Here is a 19,667-nt window from a genome sequence, read left to right on the forward strand (position 1 = left end):
TTCCTCAAGCAAGAAGAAACCAGTCTGGTGGACCCCGGCCATACGCAAACATTACAATAAAAGGAGGAGACTAAGGCCAAATCTCAAGTAGAAAAATCATCCCTGATCAGCATTAGTAAGAAATTGAGGGCCCTCATCAAGTCAGCTAAAGCTAATTTTGAAAAGAAAGTTGCCAACGATGCCAAGGATAACCATAAGGCCTTCTATGGCTACGTCAGAAACCTAAATGGCAACGCTCAGGTCTGTTATGAGCTAGTACAAAATGGAACAAAATACACTGACCCTTCTGACATTGCCAACATCTTGGCTGACAGGTTCCGTGCAAATTCCCCCCCCCCCCGCCTCACCACCTACAGGGCCTATTACCATTCCAGGGGATTGTGTAAGTCCAATTATTACTGATACGTTGGTTAACAAGGCTCTATCTAAAGGTAAAAACACTGCCTCCATGGGACCAGATGGTGTCCCAGGCTGTGTCATACGCGAGCTCCAAAAGGAATTAACCCCACATCTTAATACCCTGTTCAGTCTCAGCCTCTCCACAGGATATGTGCCCATAGAATGGCGCATGGCAGCAGTGGTCCCGCTACACAAGGGTGGGGCCACAACTGACCCTGAGAACTACCGACCAATAAGTCTGACCAGTCTGATCTGTAAGGCTATGGAGCGAATCATTATGGAACTCATAAATGGAAAGATTGGGAACCTCCATTCGCTGGACCCCACACAGTTTGGCTTCGTCAAGGGCAGATCATGCCTCCTGAACCTGGTGGATTTCTTTGAGACAGTTACTCAGGGTATAGATAAGGGAAAGGAGGTACACACGGCTTACCCTGACCTTGCTAAAGCATTTGACACCATTCCCCATTCAGGTATTATTGATAAGCTCACCAGCCTGGGCATAAACCCTTAACGTCACAAGATGGATCACAAACTGGCTCTCAGACAGATCCCATAAAGTAAGAGTAGCGGGATCTATGTCCGAATCCAGACCAGTAACGAGTGGTGTGCCTCAGGGCTCTGTCCTGGGGCCCCTCCTGTTTGGCATATACTTCTCAGAAGTACAGGCAAGCACGGAAGGGCTGTGGCTGACTAAGTTTGCGGACGACTGCAAACTGGGTGCTATAATAGAGTCTCCAGCCGACATGGAGATCCTCCAGAAGGGCCTAAATGAGACTGATGCATGGTGTCAAAACCATGGTCTCAAGCTAAATGCAAAAAAATGTGTAGTAATCCCCTTTGGAAAAAACAGAGTATCCACAAACTACAACATATACAACATAGGAGGTAATCCCCTGAAATCTGAAGAAGAAATAAGGGATCTAGGGACCAAGTAGATAGTCAGCTTTCCTTTCATAACCATGTTGCCAAAGTGGTTAGAAAATCCTTCTATGTGACCCATCTGATCACGAAAGGGTTCGCATCAAGATCTAAGGAGGTAATGGTGCCCTTTTACTCTTCCCTCATCAGACCCATTATTGAGTACAATGCACCAATTGGAATGTACCTGGCTAGACATCTCCAGCAGCTGGATTGACAACAGAGGTACCTAACCAAGAGGATTACTGGCCTCAAACAGTTGCCCTATGCAGCACAATTGAAAAAGCTAAGACTGTTCTCTGTTGCATACCGCTTTCTCAGAGGCGATCTCTGTCTAACGTACAGAGCCATGTCCAACCCAGAATTGTTGAACATGCTCCATCTTAGCAAAACCAAATCTACTTGAGCTACATGCTCTAGGGATATAAACCTCAACACAACAATGAATAGAACATGCTGGAGGGATAGATTCCTTCAAGAGACTTCCCTTACTATGGAACAGGGTCCCGATCTACATAAGACAGAGCCCCTCACTATCACTCTTCAAGAGGAACCTTGATGAATGGATGGGTAACAGAAAGTTCACACCGGGGATCACACCAACAGCACTACTAGATAGGGGCCAAGGGTACTAGCTGCTAGTACAAGGGTCTAGGGAACTACTAAAGGGGCGGTGAATACCGCACAATGTGGCTGGGCTAATATATGCCTTTGGGAAGATAGCCCAGTACCAACCTATGAACCTATAAGACCATGTTTTCTTCAGAAAGTTGGCATAGCTACGGGCACTGCTTGTGCCAACAGCTATGCCAATCTAGCTTTGGTGTGCTGGGAGCAGCAGACTACTTGTTCCGTAGATAATCCTTTCCTTCGGCAAGTATTATGGTATGTTCGCTTTGTAGATGATGTTTTTATGTTGTGGAAGGGACATGGCTCTGATATTCATAGATTTATTATTTACATACCACAACTGAATTCCTGAAATTTACTTACCACAGCTCAAATACAGAAATCAATTTTCTTGATGTTACAGTCTGGAGGTCTGATTTTAATCAATTGAGTAGTAGTGTTTACCACAAACCTACAAGGAGAAATACATTTTTACATAAAACTAGTATGCATCCAAGGCATATCCCTAGGAATATCTTGAAGGGACAAGTTTTTAGGACTTTGCGTCTCCACAACAGTGATGAAGAAGGAGAAATAGCTCTTGAAAGTATTGAGTCTGATTTTTTAGAAAGGGGATACTCATTATCTGATATTAATAAAACAATATCTGAGGCATGGAAATTGAGGGACACTAGATGTAGACCCTATCTTAGAGAAAATATTAACAGCCGCAATTTAGATAATAGTTTGGCAGCTAAGAATGATTTCAGGGTTGTTTTCCAGTTTTCTAGTGATGTTAATCAGTACACACAGGTTATTAGGAGACGTTGGCATTTGTTACAAGAAGTTCCAGGGCTAATTGAAAACGTTGGTGAGGTGCCTTTATTTTGCTTTAGGAACAATAGATCTCTCAAGCAACATTTATGTAATAGGGAAGTCTCTGAGACTTTCAGTTTCCCTACACTCATCGGTACATCTCCTTGCAAAAGATGTACTGCTTGTAAATATATATTCAGTAAGTATACTTATACACACCCAACTCGAAAATTTTCTATCTCTAGCCATCAGTATTCAGATTGCAGGACTACAGATGTAGTGTACTTTTCTTTCTGTCAAAAATGTCCTGTATATTATATAGGGAAAAAGTACAGTTTTGTACCTACCATAAATGTAGATGTCCAATAGGTATGCATCTGCAGTCCTAACATATGGGTTGTCCTGCCTCAGGCAGCCCCTCGGTCGGCCAGATTCCAAAGTCTGGGTCTGGCCTCGGCTGATGTCGCACTTCACCCAACGTCACAGCTGCTGGGGTATAAAGGCATCAGCCGACGCCGTTTTCCTCAGTGTTTCTTGCCCCAGATGCCAGGTGCCGTCTAGGAAGGCTAAATTTGGATAAATGCAAATAATTCCAAACAGTACAGAGCAAAAAAAAAAAAAAAAAAAAAATATATATATATATATATATATATATATATACACATATATACAAACAAATACAACATAATAGATTCCCCCAGCTAGCTAAAAGAGGGGTAAATACCCTAGGAATACCACAGAGGGGAAGGAGGGTAGGTAATCCTGACTGCAGATGCATACCTATCGGACATCTACATTTATGGTAGGTACAAAACTGTACTATGTCCTTCAAGGATGCATCTGCAGTCCTAACATATGGGTAGAATACCATAGCCAAACTGGGGGAGGAGGCACTAAGATAAAGATGGTGTAGTCAAGATCCCTTGCAACACAGCAGTTGCAAAACCTGCTCGGGATCTGGAGTATCAAGGAAGGTTATAATGCTTGGCAAATGTATGCACGGAGCTCCAAGTAGCAGCTTCTAAAATGTCTTTGGTAGCCACTCCTCGTAGGAAAGCTGTAGTGGTGGCTGTAGCTCTTGTGGAATGAGGTCTGATATTTTCAGGAGTTGTCTTTCCATGAAAAGAGTAGCAAAATCAAATGCAATTTCCTATCCATTTTGAGATTGTCTGTTTTCAAATTGCTTTTCCTTGCACTCCTGTTGCATATGCTACCAGAAGCTGGTCAGTTTTTCTGTTGGTCTTAGTTCTGTCCAGATAGTAGCGTAATTGTCTGTGCACATCCAAGGTATGTAGCAGTCTTTCCCCCTGTTCTGTGGGTTGGGGAAGAATGTAGGTAAATGAATCGCTTGGTTCAATGATACTCTGGAGACCACTTTTGGCATAAAGGTAGGGTTAGTTCTCAGAGACACTCTATCCTGATGGAAGATAAGGAAGGGCTGTACTGCCATTAATGCCTGTAACTCAGATACCCTTCTTGCTGAAGTGATTGCTAGCAGGAAAGCAGTTTTCCAAGACAAGAACTGTAAATCTGCTGTTGCTGCTGGTTCAAAATGGGGAAGTGTTAACTTTTCCAGCACAAAGTTGAGATCCCATGTAGGTAAAGGTGGTTTCCTTGGAGGCTTTACATTTGATTCCTCTCAAGAACTGCCTGAGTAGAGGATGAGAGAAGACAGGAGGATCCATGTTGTATTCTGCTGAAATTGCTGATGCATGAATCTTAATGGAGGAGTAGGACAGGCCATTGTGGAACAGTTCTGCTAAGTATTCCAGGATGTGTGCTATGTTTGCCAATGCAACATTTTCTCCCTTAGCTGCACTCCAAATGAGGTATCTTTTCCATTTGGCTGAATAAGTTTTCCTTGTGGAGGGTCTGCGAGCCTCCAGGATAATGTCCTTAACCCTCTGAGATAAATCTGGGTTATTTTGTTTTATGCAATATTCCAAGCAGCTAGCTGCAGTGTTTTCAAGTTTGGATGTAGGATCTTGTAGTTGTTCTGTGTTAGAAGTAAGGGACATAGAGGTAGAGGCCATGCGTGTGTCCGAGACATGCTTCTCAGTAGCGGGTACCAATGTTGCCTCGGCCAGTCTGGAGCTATCAGGATTACCCTTGGCTGATCCTCTTTGATCTTCAGTAGGACTTTGTACATCAAAGGAAGAGGTGGGAATGCATATGCTGTCAGGTTTTTCCAACTGAAGGAGAGGGAGTCCACCCTCCAAGCAAGTGGGTGGTATGCTCTTGTGCAGAATTTCTTCAATTGGTGGTTGTGTGGGGAGGCGAACAGGTCTATCTCTGGTAGCCCCCATTTCTTTGTTATGGTTTTGAAGATATCTGGATGCAACATCCATTCGTGAGCATCCGTGGTAGTTCTGCTTAAGGTGTCTGCTAGTGAATTTTCTTTTCCTGGTACAAATCTGGCCTGCAGTTGAATGTTGAGATTCAGGGCCACATTCCACAGGTCCATTGCCATCCGGCATAGAGGATATGAGTGTGTACCTCCCTGTTTGTTGATGAACCACATGACTGTGGTGTTGTCCGTCCTTATCAGCAGGTGACCTTGTTGAAGGAATGGTCTGAATGCCTGGATCGCATGTTTCACTGCCAGCATCTCCTTTAGATTTATGTGTAGATTCAGCTGGTCTTGGGTCCATAGGCCTTGTATACACTTGTCCACCATGTGTGCCCCCCAGCCTAGGTCTGAGGCGTCCGTGGTGATGGTCTGGCTTGGATGAGGTTTGTGGAAAGGCAATCCTCTGTTCAACTGACAGGCCTGAGCCCACCACAGGAATTCTTGCTTCAGGCATGGAATTATTGGAATCTGGGCTTCTAGACTGTGCTTGTGTTGAGACCATACATTCTTAGGTACCATTGCAACTTTCTAATATGCAGCCTGGCATGCGGAATCAATATTATGCAGGATGCCATGTAACCCAGGGCTTGCAGGACTTTCCTTGCAGTAAGCTGAGTCTGTGTTGTTAATGTCATGAAATAGACTGGTAGTTGCTTTTGTTTTTCTTCTGTGAGAAACGCCATCTGAGTGAATGTATCCAGTTCTGCACCCAAGAATGTTATCCTTTGGGATGGTACTAGTCTTGACTTTTGCATGTTGACTATGTATCCCAAGGCTTGCAACAGTTGTATGACCTTTTCCAAATCTTTTGTTAGTTTTGCCTTGTTGTCCGCTTGTATTAGGCAGTCGTCCAGGTATGGGTAAATTTGAATTCCCTGAAGCCTGCAATGAGCAATTACTGATGCCAGGCATTTTGTGAATACTCTGGGCGCAGTAGATAAGCCAAAGGGCAATGCTGAGAATTGATAATGCTCTGATCCTGCAAGAAATCTGAGGTGTCTTCTGCAATCTGGTCGTATAGGGACGTGCAGGTATGCCTCCTTGAGATCTAGAGTCACCAGCCAAGACTCCTTGCCCAGCATGGGAAGAAGTTGCTGGAGGGTCAGCATTTTGAATTTTGGAACAATGAGGTATGTGTTCAGAGCGGACAAGTCGAGAATAGGTCTCCATTGATTTTCTTTTCTTGGTACAAGGAAAAGCCTGGAGTAAAATCCTTGGCCTTGTTCCATAGGCGGTACCTTTTCTATAGCTCTCATCCTTAGTAAGTTGTTGATTTGTCTTAGAGCCGCCTGTTTTTGGCTTGGTGGTAGGTTTGGCATTCCTCTCTTTTTGGTAGAGTGTGGAAGTGAAACCTGTAGCCCTTGTCTATTGTTTGTAAAGTCCATTTGTCTCCTGTAATGTAATGCCAGTTGTTGGAAAATAAGGCTAGTTTCCCCAAGGGTGCTTCCAGTTGTTCCCTGGTAGGCGGAATCAGAGCCAAGTCATTGTGTCTGTCCTGTGGAAGTGGTTGTAGTTGAATCTGTGGCAGTACTTCTCTGGTTGGTAGGTTGCCACTGACGTCCCCTGTAGGCACCCCTGGATTGACCTCTGCCTCTTGGGCGTCTATTTCTGCCTCTCTGTACTCTGGAGGTGTCTGGAAAGGACCAATTCTTCGAAGGCCAATTTCTGCTAAACCTCGGAGGTTGGACCTGTAAGAAATCCTTGACTGTTTGGAAAGATTTTGCTTTTTCTTCCACCTTCTTTAGAACCTCCTGTGCAGGGGAGCCAAACAAACTTTGTTTCTCCATAGGAGCATCTAGGAGTTTTGACTTAACATGGTCTGGTAAGGATTCTTTTTTTAACCAGGCATGCCTTCGAATCACTGTTCCAGTCATAGCTGATCTAAAGGAAGCCTCCAGTGCATCATAGCCACATTTTAAGAAATGGTTACTGACCTGCTGAGAGTTATGTACCAAATACTGAAGGGACTTGCGGTCTATAGGTTCAGGAGAGGACAGTTTTTTATTTAGCTGGTCTAACAAAAATTCCTGGTACTGAATCATGTGAAATTGACAGTTTAAGGCCCTGGCCGAAAGAGTAGCAGAAGTATAAACCTTTATTCCCCCATCTCTCTAATGCTCTAGATTCCCTTTCAGAGGGGAGAGGGTTTTTGGCAGAGGCAGCTGCCACACCTTTAGGGCCCTGTGAAATGGTTTCAGGGTCTGCAACAGGAGCCTTATACAAATGGTAGTGTGTGTCCAGGACCCTGTAATATCTGTCAGGCTTGGCAGGGGCCGGAGGAAGAGAATCAGGGGCAGTGCAGGCATCATTATATGCATCATCAACAACTGTTAGTACTGGAGGAATGGCTAAAGGCCTATGCTGTGGTAAGTGTAAAAAAGTCCTTAGCCTTTTCCTTGAATCTGAAAAATCCCGGCCCTGCCATTGGAAGTGTTCCCTCATAGCATGTAAGGTTTCCCCAAAAGAAAATTCTTCAGGAGGAGAAGCAGAAGGAATGGAGTCTTCTGCATCAGAATCCTCATAAGGAGAATATGGGCCTTCCTGAGGGTCTGAAATATCTGAGTCATCCGAGGAATAGTCTGTAGAGACAGGTTCCGGGGGTTCAGTCCTAGGCCTCTTATCTGGAGGAGGTTGAGATCCCCTGATCAAAGAAATGAGATCCTCAGCGCCAGGCTGAGCATTTGGGAACTAGAGGTAGGCCTGTGTGAGGGAGTTTTAGCAGGTAAGGCCTTAGAAGATTTAGCTGCTTTAGCCCTGGAAAAAGCCTTGATAGACATAGAAGCAGGGGGTCTAGCAGCCCCACGTGCAGGGGTAGATATGTCTAAAGGGATAGTATCTGACAAATCCTGGGTGCCTGCTTCTGTAGGGGGAATTTCAGTAGCAGATTCAGCCAAGCTCTGTGAGGCCTCGCCTATCGGAGGCATGCTTTCGGCCGAAGGAAGAACCGAGGACTCGGTTTCAGCCGAAACCGAGACACTCACGGTTGGCCTAACCGTGGTTTCAGGCAAAACCGCGGACCGCGAGTGTCGGTCCTTTTCCTTGCGCTTTTTAGCTAATTGTGTAGTCGGAGTCTCCGACGGCATTTTGTATGCAAAAGCGGGACCAAAAAACTCCTCTGCAAACTCCGACCGACGTCTAAGCGTCCGTCAGTTGAAGGAAGCACAGGCTAGACAAGCTGATACGTCGTGGTCTGGGCCTAAACAAGGAAGGCAGTAAGAGTGGAAATCCTTATGAGGTATTTGTTTCCCACAAGTTAAACAATTATTTGCTTTGTCTGACATCGGCTGAGGTAAGAAAGAGTCCCCATCGGGGTACTTAGCTTTTTTAGAAGTCTTTGGTAGTAGAAATCTCTGGATCTGACCGACCGGCACTTGCGAACAGCTTCTGCTTCGGCAAGAAAGACTGAGGAAAATGGCGTCGGCTGATGCCTTTATAACCCAGCAGCTGTGACGTCGGGTGAAGTGCGACATCAGCCGAGGCCAGACCCGGACTTTGGAATCCGGCCGACCGAGGGGCTGCCTGAGGCAGGACAACCCTTATGTTAGGACTGCAGATGCATCCTTGAAGGACATCTAATAGGATGTTGAAAGACAGAATATTGGAACACTTTACAGATATTACTAATTGTAAGGAAACTAATGCTTTAGCTAATCATGTAATGCATACTGATAGTTCCCATACCTTTAGGTTTTTTGTTATTCAAAATATACCTAGTAGTATACGAGGTGGGGACATTGAGAATACTACAGAGAGCTATGAACAAAAATGGATCCTTAGACTTAATGCAGAGAAATACCCTGGTCTTAATGGTACTACTTCCCTGAAACCTTTTCTAAAAGCTAGACGGCTTAAACATTAACATTAAGTTTGTGTTTAGTTTGTATTTTTTATATATATATATATATATATATATATTTTTTTTTTTATGTATTTATTGCTATATATTTTTATAACATTGTCTTTTAACTTGCTTGTGCTTTTATTATTAGGTTTTAGTGATTATTTGGTATAATGTATTTCTTTCTCCTTTTGCAGTTCGCTATACCTTTTGTTTTTGCATAGCATCATGCGACTGTTCTTTATCAGCTAATTGAATGCACCTGTTTAAGCTGCTTGTTATTTTATAGTAGTGTCTGATGAAGCAACAGCAGTTGTGAAAGCGCTTACCTTTTCTCTTTTGTTTTGTTTTTGGTTTGAATAAACGTAATTTTTTTGTGTGTCAACCTGGTGCAGTTTTTTCTGTTTTTGCCTTATATATTTTCGCACCTTGTTTTTACCTCTAGCTGTTTTTATTCTTCAAATCACTGAATATAATGCCCCCTTTGGCACTTATCTGTTCACGCACATGCAAAAACTGGAATGCCCACACAGATACCTTACTAAAGGAATCAAGGCCTAAACAACATGTCCTACATGGGCCGACTCAAAGCTCCATCACTGTACTCGGTATTTTATAGACGGTTAAGAGGTGACCCACTTCTGCCATACAAGGCATCCTCGGACCCACTCCTGTAGATTTTCTGCACATCAGTAAGTCAAATGGCATCAGAAATACTATGGTCTAGGAATCTAAACCTCTTCTGCAACATCAACAGAATGGTTTGAAGGGACATGTGTATCTTGCACAGAGGATACATCTGCTATAGAACAGACTTCCATCCACATAAAACAAAGATCATCCCTGTCCATATTCAAGTACAACTTAGATATATGGGTGGGAAACAGAAAATTTACCTGAGGACTGTATAACTATTGGAGAGAGGCAGCTCCTAAATGCTTTATCCCATGAATGGGTCCCCTCAAATTATCTATGGTATGATCACAGTTATTCTCATTAGGGGTAATGTATATTTATCAACCACAGGATGGATATGGTAAATCTATAGCCAAAAGGGATGGGTTATTTCGAACACAAAAAGGGAACCTGACTAGGCTTAAAATGTCCACAAGACATATGCCAATTACTTACCTGTGAACCTATAAAATGATTGAAGGCCCATTTAGTTGATTGTCTGAAAGTCCGTTTAACCAAATGCAGACAACATATATGCAGGTCTGTAATAAAGAAATAGAAATATGTAAGCATATACCTGACGAATGGATTACCAAGCCAGTCAGTGCAGATGTGATAGCATATACCTGGCGACTGGATTACCAAGCCAGTCAGTGCAGATGTGCTTTCTTCCCTTGGCCTAGCAATAATTCTGTGTGTGTGTTGCATTTTTACTTTCCTTCACAGCGGGGAGCCATGGAATTACTATAATTAAGAAAGGGGGGTATGGATGAGCTATTCCCCACCCCCACCCCATATGGGGCTTGCAAATGGGCATGACTCCCTGCAAAACAACTCTTTCTGAGACACTGACTATATGATGTTTCTGTTACTTGGATTTTAATTAAATCACGTTTCAGTGTAATGGACTTTCAAAAATCTGTATTCTATAATTTTTCTTTCAATTAAATCGGCATTCAACCAGATGACCTAGCCATACACTTGTATCTACATCTATATCTAGCTATCTATATCTAACTATACGTATGTATGTATCTAACTAAATAGTGGCAGATTCACTATGCAGCCAAACATTCCCTCAATGAACATATACTGAGGGAATGTTTTGTTGAAAAAAACAAAAACACACAAAAACAAGTGTTTTTTGCAGGGACCAAGCAGTGTTGTGCCACCTATCATTTTCCCCATAGACTATCCAAAATAGACCAATTATCTGGTTTCCTGGAAAGTGCTGTAAAAATTAAGCATTCTAGCAATACAAACTGAAATCAGGAGTCAGTTAAAACTGTATCTCAGACTGACTTTAAAAAAAACATTCATAACACAATACAGCCATGACTGGGACTGGGGAAAGTGTATGCTCCATCTCCTGCTGACATACACGTTTACATCACTAAATGGGTGTGGAGGAGGGCAGAGTGAGAGGGGAAGAGGCAGGGTTAGTGCACTCCAAGGAGTGTGGCTTTGGTCCTTTCTTTGAAGTAGCAAAACGTGGAACTCTGGGGGCAATCACCCATCTCCCAAACACCACCTGAAACTTAAAAATACCAGTGCCAAGATAACACAAGAATCACTGGCACTACAGTGGGGAAACAAGTTTAGACAAAAATGAGTCAGCCTTTCCTGTTTCAGCACAACCACCTATAGCCATATACACATTTTTCCCCTATACATACAAGCACATATAAATGTGCATGCATGTAATTATATTCACAATGACTGACACTGAAAACGTAATCCACCAATCATTTGATAGAACAAAAAATCACTGACTACATAATAATAAAAAAAGTTTCCAGTGTTTCATCCTTCCAAATACAATACCATAAACTACATCCCCTAACAGCAAAACCAATACCCCTTAAAACACTCACCTAAAACAAAAAAACTTTGACAGTAAACTTCCAAAAAATACAATAAACCTACATACAAACCAACAAAAATATTGTTGTTATGTGAGGGGAGTTTGCACCCCCTAAATCATCATACTTAAATACACCACCTCCACATTTTCACAACATCTACAAAGATGCAATCAGCCCTACATAAGGAAACCCATTCTAAAAGCAAGGTGATCATTCAAACATATGACAAGATTTCCTTCAGGGTTAATCACATCATCACACCACACCACACACACACATTCATAACCAAGTACTGGGCTGACTGCCCTTATGGACCATTGTAAGCTTCACCTATTTCCCTTTGAGATATATATATATATATATATATATATATATACATGCATACATACATACAACTCACACTGTAATAATGTGAAGTGATGCTAGCACAGCTAGCTGGTGTTTTTTTAAAGAATTATATGTCATTTGTACATCAAGCCGATTTGTACAGCTGCTTGCGTTGAAAAATGTATTTGTAAAGCTGCTTGAGTTAAAAATGTACCAAGAGTGGGTCTTGTTGGACAAAAAAAGAAATGCATCTGTATGTCAGACAGTACTGCAACTGTTTAAATAAATATATTGTAACAGAGAATACTGGAAGAGAAGAGGTTAATCTCAGTCCAGCTAACTTTGAAAAAAGGTCGGAAATAAAATTATATGGTTTAGGCCACAAAGAATGTATCTTACAGTTCTGACTGCAGCCAGAGACGAAATGTCTGTGAAAACCAGGATTAGGAATCCTACTGTATTGTCCTTAGGGGTGAAATATTTGCTACCACAAAAGGGTGGAAATTTTGAAATAGCTTTATAACTTCCAGATGCTATAACACATCTTAGCAAAGCTCTTTGTGTGTGTATTACGACACACGTGCTAGATACTGGTTCAGTTTCTAGTAAAGGAGGTAGTGTATGAACCAGAGTCAGATGACCATATGTATGTGATGTCATTCTGTAATCCATCACTGAAATTATGTTTTACTACTAAATGAGACAGATGTCTCAGAGCAGTCTGTCTGTGAAACCTGACAAAAAAGGACCACACACCCATGTCATCTTGCCTTGCTCTAGTAAGTGAACTAGGGAACAGTAATTCTTTAGATCAGTCAGAAAAATATAGTGAGCTTAGTTAAGTACTTTTTTTTCTGTATCTGTGTGAATCTTTCCATTGGTATTATTTTTAACATTTCATGTGGCTGAAACTCTGGTGTTTACTGTAAATAGATATTCAGTAGTTTCATGTTCTTTTATTATTTACTATTAAATATATTTAAACTTTTGATTGTGGTTGCTTTTTTTAGAGAATATTTCAACCTTTTGAGTACTTATTTTTACTTGGTGACATTGTGGCCGCTCATAAAAGTCTTGGTGCATTGGTCAAACACTACCATTTGTATTAGTGTTAATTTTACTAGGTATAATTGGACACCCTGGTAAGAGCCTTAGAGTAGCTAGCTTTGGAGTGTTCTGGTGGCAGTATCTACCTTATAGTCTGGGCAGAGGAGGAATATCTGGTAAATTTGTACCAGCCTTTCCCAGGTGTGTGTGTGTGTGTGTGTGTGTGTGTGTGTGTGTGTGTGTGTGTGTGTGTGTGTGTGTGCATGTGTGTGTGTGCGAGTAGGAAAATCAAATCTTAAAGACTGCGCATCAGGTACTTGGAGCAGGGACACACCGCACTGGTTTCCCAGAGAGGGTGGTAGAGGACTTAGATTGGCACACAGCTGTGTTAGTGGGGAGTCTTATTTGAGGCCTGGAGAGAGACAGGGAAACCCAGTCCCAGAACGGAGCGTGCTCCCTGTGTGCTCTTAAGGTAAATTGTGCTTGGTACAGACTGCTGCATCTGGAAATACTATGTGCATCTATCTTTGCCCCAAGTGAACGTCCCTCACCAGTGTCAGCAGTGAGGATTGAAGCTCCTTGAATGCTGGCCCAAAGGAGGGACACCACATACACACACACACACGCACACATTATATTATATTATATTACACTATATATATATTACACTATATATAATATATATATATATATATATATATATATATATATATACACACACATATATATATATATATATATATATATATATATATATATATATATATATATATATATACATACATATACATTACACACACAAAAATCTATATATACATATATTTGACTTGTACAGGAATGCTTACTCTTGACATTAGCAAACAGCCCATTACCACACCTTGTTCTGTAAGATCCGTGTCAAATATTATTTTGTATTCTTTACAGAGTTAAAACAAGAGAGGAGTGCTTTCGTTCTTTATCAGTTTTAGTTATGCATGAACACCAAATATATACTTTTCTATTTTTCATATTAAAATCCATCTAAATTACAACAAATGTTTTAATCCAAGAAGTACTTGGAACAGATCACATTCAATTACAGAGACTGGAATGTGGTATACACATCGTTTGTATCTTTTATCATCAATAGTGCTTTTTACTCTAAGCACAAAGTCAGTCATGTGGGTGTTGATCAGTGTGCTAGGTATAGTCATAGCAATGTTAACATCTATTTCTGCATTTCTGTTTTATGAATATAGTACATAATAAAACAAATGACACGGAAGCTACATCATTTCTTCCACTAAAAATATATTTTCCATGGTAAACTCCTGTGGGTAACTCTGGTGCACCTGAGGTTCAAATATTGTGCATAAGCAACCTAATTCTAAGGGAGCTTGTCATAATTACAACAGCAACAATGTGTGCAGACTGGAAGAAAAAAAGAAAAAAAAAAAAAGATTGGGCAGGTGCATCTTAATGAAATGCAACATGTTCTTGGTGACTTAAACAGTACTTTAACTGCTGCTGTCCTCCTAAAAGTAAGTGATCTGATTAATAGGCATTGCTGTAACATATATGAAAGCTAATTCCTAAGCAAAACCATACATATTCTTGATTAGATGCTGCTTAGCTTGGTCAGAGTTAAGAAACTTGGGAGTAGAGCTGAGATGATTTCAAGCTTAAACTCAAGTGTGAAATGCAGTTATTGGAGCGGAAAGGATACACATAATCACACCCACACACACACAAAGAGAAGGACACACACAGTGAGAAGGGCACATATATATACACACACACACACACAGCGAGGAGGACAGACACACAAAAAGAGAAGGACACACACACACACACACACACACACACACACACACACACAAAGAGAAGGACACATATACACATACACACAGCGAGGAGCACAGTTCACCTAACAAAAACAAAAACACAGAGAAAACACAAATGAAAATCTACCAGAAAATCAAGACAAACTGTGCCTGAGAAATGGCAGTGTTACAGAAAGGGTTTTTCTAAAGTAAGCTGCAGGGCTGGGGTTAGGGGCAGAGTTAGCACACATTAGTAAGGATGAGCGGGGGGGCTTTAACAATAATACCTCCCTGGCACACAGCCAAAAACAAGGCAATTTCTCCTAAGTAGCTTACCTACGTGTGACGGCCATACTGTAATATGTGGGTGAGAGTGATACCACCCCACGACTCTCATTGGGCGTCCAGTCGTTTCGGCAAGCCTGTGTCACTTGTTAAGGGAAATAAGTCTTCCAGAATCAGGTACCTCATTTCTAAACAGTTACTCCAACATTGCAAGTATCAGCTAAAGCTCCGCCCTCCTTAAATACAGAATTATCCAGTTTAACAGGCAAATGGAAAAGATAGTCCTTTCAAGTAGATCTTAAACTTTGAAATGCTAAATGTATATAATTCAGAATTTTCCGCATTGCAGACCATTTCATGAAGCATCTTTATTACAGAATCTGATCATGTCTGGATTAGCACAGTATGAAAAAAAAAACACTGGCTCATATTATCTGCCATTTTTCATTAAAAATGCTTTACTGCAGATGATGGGGTTATTACCCATGAATAAGACTGATGCATACCGTATGACCTCCTCAGCCACATTACAACTCATAGTGACATCACAGAAAGTTGTACCAGCAAACCACCACTCACTATGAAGTAGCCTGCAACTGGGACACTACCCGAAGTAGTCTGTACCTGGAAGGCTACCCTCAAAAACCTAACAGCATTTCATTTTCCAAGTGTACCACGTATACTTAACGAGACAGTTAAAAACATCTTTGGACAAATCACTTAACAGAAATCACATTGTGGGGATGTATGTCTGATGATGGAGTTTTCAAAAACTTGAAATTCATAAGGATGAGAGCATATGATCAAGCTTCTGAACACTCTAACATCAAAAAACACAAATATCTACTTTTTATACGTTTATGCAGGGGGGGGGGGCAAGATACCCCTGCACCCACAATGGGGGTGCCCCCTTCAAAACAGGGTCTATATTGAATCAGCAAACGCTTAAAAAAGCGAGCGCAGATTCATCGACCCTATTTAAGCAAAACCTTACAATCCCGAACACTTGGAACAGCAATTTTTTCCCAGGGGAAACAAAAATCGCTGGGCCAGTTTTCGGAGTTTGCCATTTCTTCCACTGTGGTGCGATCTCGGAGTTGGTATATTTAATTGGGGGGGGGGCACATTAAATACTATTTTAAGATATTTTTTTTTTTTTTGTGGAACATCGATTTTTTTTTCCCCCTGGGGAAAAAAATCGCTGTTCCAAGTGTTTGAGATTGTAAGGTTTCGCTTAACTAGGGTCGATGAATCAGCGTTCGCTTTTTTAAGCATTCACTGATTCAATTTAGACCCGCAAAATATATATACCAACTCTGAGATCGCACTATAGTGAAGAAAAGGGTAAACTTCCCAATCCTCAGTGTACCGCAAACTCCATTCAAAAGCTTTGAGTTTTCAAAAACTCGATCATATGAATTTCAAGTTTCTGAAAATGTAATCAAGTGATAGGGATTCACCTTTTAAGCACATTGTGTGATGCAAGTAAACCAAGACTGAATTTATTGCTGAATTTCTTGACTTTCATTTAAACCCCATTATTCAGTCTTCCCTGTTTTACTTAAAGGACTCTCGGGAATTTTTAAACCAAGTCTTTAATTGTGTCAACTAAAACCACAATTTTCCTAATCCAATTCTTTGCAGTTGTTTTTTTTTTTTTTTTACTTGTTACCCTTGACACTGTAGCCTTGTATCCTAGTATTTCACACAAAGAAGATTACTGGCTTGGTGGAAAGATACCCCACTGTACATGTTAAGATGGAACCAGAGAAAGTTAGAACCACGTGCAGACTGTTACAGATTGTTTTAGACAACTTTTTTATTTTCAATGAGAAAATCTATCATCAAAAAAATGTGTTGCCATGGGAGCTAAATGGCTCCAGCTCATGCCAACTTAGTGCTTAGCGCTTGGGAAGTGGACACTCTTATTAACTTGGAAGGTTTCAAACAAGTCCAGCTTTATAAGTGTTTTGCTGATGATATATATTTTCTTTGGTTATGTTTCCACTCAGATCTTAATGCTTTCATTAAAAGTATCAGGGATAGCATCTCTTTCCTTGATTTTACTATTTCAGGCATTTGTCAATAAATATACTTTTTAGACATTACTTTGTCCATTGATGTCTTACATGACTGTTTTTGCTCCACAATTTTTCGCAAAGACACTTTCAGAAAACATTACCTGGATTTCAACAGTCAACTCTTGCAAAAGAGAGTAGAATGCCATGAGTGGAGGAGCTCCTTGGTCAGCCTCAGTAAGAAGCTGAGATCCCTTATAAGATCCTCCAAAGCTAGCTACGAAAACAAATCACCACTAATTCCAAGGACAACCACAAAGCATTCTATAGCTATGTCAAGACTCTCGATGGCAACACCCAGATCTGCTCTGAGTTACAGCACAAAGGCAAGAAAATTACAGAACCAACTGATATTGCCAATATCCTGACAGACAGGTTCAGTGCTAACTTTACCCTCCTCTCACTCCCTAAAGGGCCCATATCTATACAGGAAAAATGCAGAGTCCCTGTAATCACAACTACGCAGGTAAAAGCTGCACTCTCTAAAGCCAAAAACACAGCATACATGGGACCGGACAACATCCTAGGCTGCGTTTTACACGAACTTCAGAAAGAACTGGCTCCTCACTTAGGCACCATGTTCAATAATAGCCTCGCATCAGGCCTTGTGCCCACTGAATGGCGCACAGCAACAGTTAGCCCACTCCACAAAGGGGGAGCCACCACTGATCCCGGGAACTATCAACCTATTAGCCTGACAAGCCTGGTCTGCAAGGCCATGGAACGTATCATCATGGAACTCATAAACAAATACATTGGTAACCTCCAAACTCTGGATCCCACCCAGTTCATAGGTAGGTACTAGGCTATCAGCCCAAGGGCCTACGTAAGCCTAGCCAGCAAGGTGCCATAGTTTACGCCATCCAAGAAAGTTATTCTCCTGTACCACTGTCCAGCAGAGAACAAGCGGTGGTGGTGCTGCGGTAGCATTGTCGCCTCACAGTCAGACGCTGTCCAGTTCGATTCTCAGCTACAGCGTCTTCTGCATGGACACATGTGTGAATGGGCGTACCTTTGTTGAAGGTTGTGCATCAGGGCTGGTAACTTGGCACGTAAAAATCAACTACCAATCATTAGCGGACCGGAGTTCCGCTGTGGCGACCCCTAACCAGGAAAAAGCCGAAAGACACAAACAAACAAAACTGTCCAGCAGAGAGACAGAAGTGTTCCCCGGGGTGTATTTCCTATTTCCTATCCACTCATCAAGATTTTTCTTGAAGAGTGCTAATGAAGAACTTTGCTTGACATAGATGGGTAGCTTCTTCCAGAGTATAGGAAGTCTCTGGGACAGGAATCTATCCCTCCAGCGTGTCCTGTTTATTGTGGTGACAAGATTTAGGTCCCTAGAACGTGTAGCTTGGAGGGATTGGGATTTCTTTAGGTGTAGCATGTCCAACAGCTCTGGGTTTGACATAGCTTTATACGTTAGGCAGAGATCACCTTGGAGTAGGCGATATGCTATGGAATTAAGATGGAGTTTTTTGAGGCGGTCAGTGTAGGGCATTTGTTTGAGGCCAGTAATCCTCTTTGTGAGGTACTTCTGTGGCCTTTCCAGCTGCTGCAGATGTCTTGTGAGGTACATTCCAAAAGGGGCGTTGTACTCTATAATGGGTCTAATGAGTGTGGAGTAGAGGGGAACAATGACCTTTTTTTTCCTGGATGAGAACCCTTTTATGATGAGATGTGCCATGTAGAAGGACTTCCTGACTACTGTGGCGATGTGACTATCAAAAAAGAGACTACTGTCCACCTGGGTCCCAAGGTCTCTTATCATGCATTCGGTGTTAAGTAGATTGCTGCCTATGTGGTAGTTTATGAGTACAGAGTTTTTACCAAAGGGGATGACACTGCACTTTTTGGCATTGAGCTTGAGGCCATGGCTCTGACACCAGGCATCTGTCTCAGTGAGGCCGTTCTGTAGGATGTCCGCATCATTTGGGGACTTGACTATGGCTCCTGAACCTGATCAACTTCTTTGAGGCAGTCACCAAAGCCGTAGATGATGGTAAGGTCGTTCACACAGCCTATCTTGACCTTGCCAAGGCTTTCGACACCATCCCCCGTTCTGGAATTATAGCTAAACTCACTAAACTAGGTATAAATCCCTACGTCACAAGATGTGTTGCCAACTGGCTCACTGACAGAACCCACACTGTAAAAGTTGCAGACTCCAAATCTTACCTCAAAGCAGTGACAAGTGGCGTACCACAGGGTTCCATCCTGGGACCTCTCCTGTTTGGTATCTACTTCTCTGAAGTACAGGCTAACACAGAAGGCCTCTGGCTAATGAAATTCGCAGATGACTGCAAACTAGGTGCCATAGTCAAGTCCCCAAATAATGTGGGCATCCTACAGAAGGGCCTCACTGAGACAGATGCCTGGTGTCAGAGCCATGGCTTCAAGCTCAGTGCCAAAAAGTGCAGTGTCATCCCCTTTGATAAAAACTCTGTACACATGAACTACCACATAGGCAGCAATCTACTTAACACCGAATGCGTGATAAGAGACCTTGGGACCCAGGTGGACAGTAGTCTCTCCTTTGATAGTCACATCACCACAGTAGTCAGGAAGTCCTTCTACGTGGCACACCTCATCGTAAAAGGGTTCTCATTCTGGAAAAAAAGAGGTCATTGTTCCCCTCTACTCGACACTCAT

At 41.9% G+C, this 19,667-nt stretch overlaps 1 protein-coding gene across 4 annotated transcripts in view; it reads right to left on the reverse strand.

The window, feature by feature from the left end:
* BRCC3 (BRCA1/BRCA2-containing complex subunit 3) overlaps positions 1–19,667 on the reverse strand; it is a 1,142,218-nt gene that overhangs the window by 752,490 nt on the left and 370,061 nt on the right. For all 4 annotated transcript variants that reach the window (XM_044057507.1, XM_044057509.1, XM_044057508.1 and 1 more), the window contains exon 3: positions 14,986–15,073. In XM_044057507.1, the coding sequence (XP_043913442.1) occupies positions 14,986–15,073 (88 nt within the window). The remainder of the gene's footprint in view (positions 1–14,985; positions 15,074–19,667) is intronic.

Source organism: Protopterus annectens, chromosome 15.part0, assembly GCF_019279795.1.
Source record: "Protopterus annectens isolate FY-2018-M chromosome 15.part0, PAN1.0, whole genome shotgun sequence".
Classification (NCBI taxonomy): Eukaryota; Metazoa; Chordata; order Ceratodontiformes; family Protopteridae; genus Protopterus; species Protopterus annectens.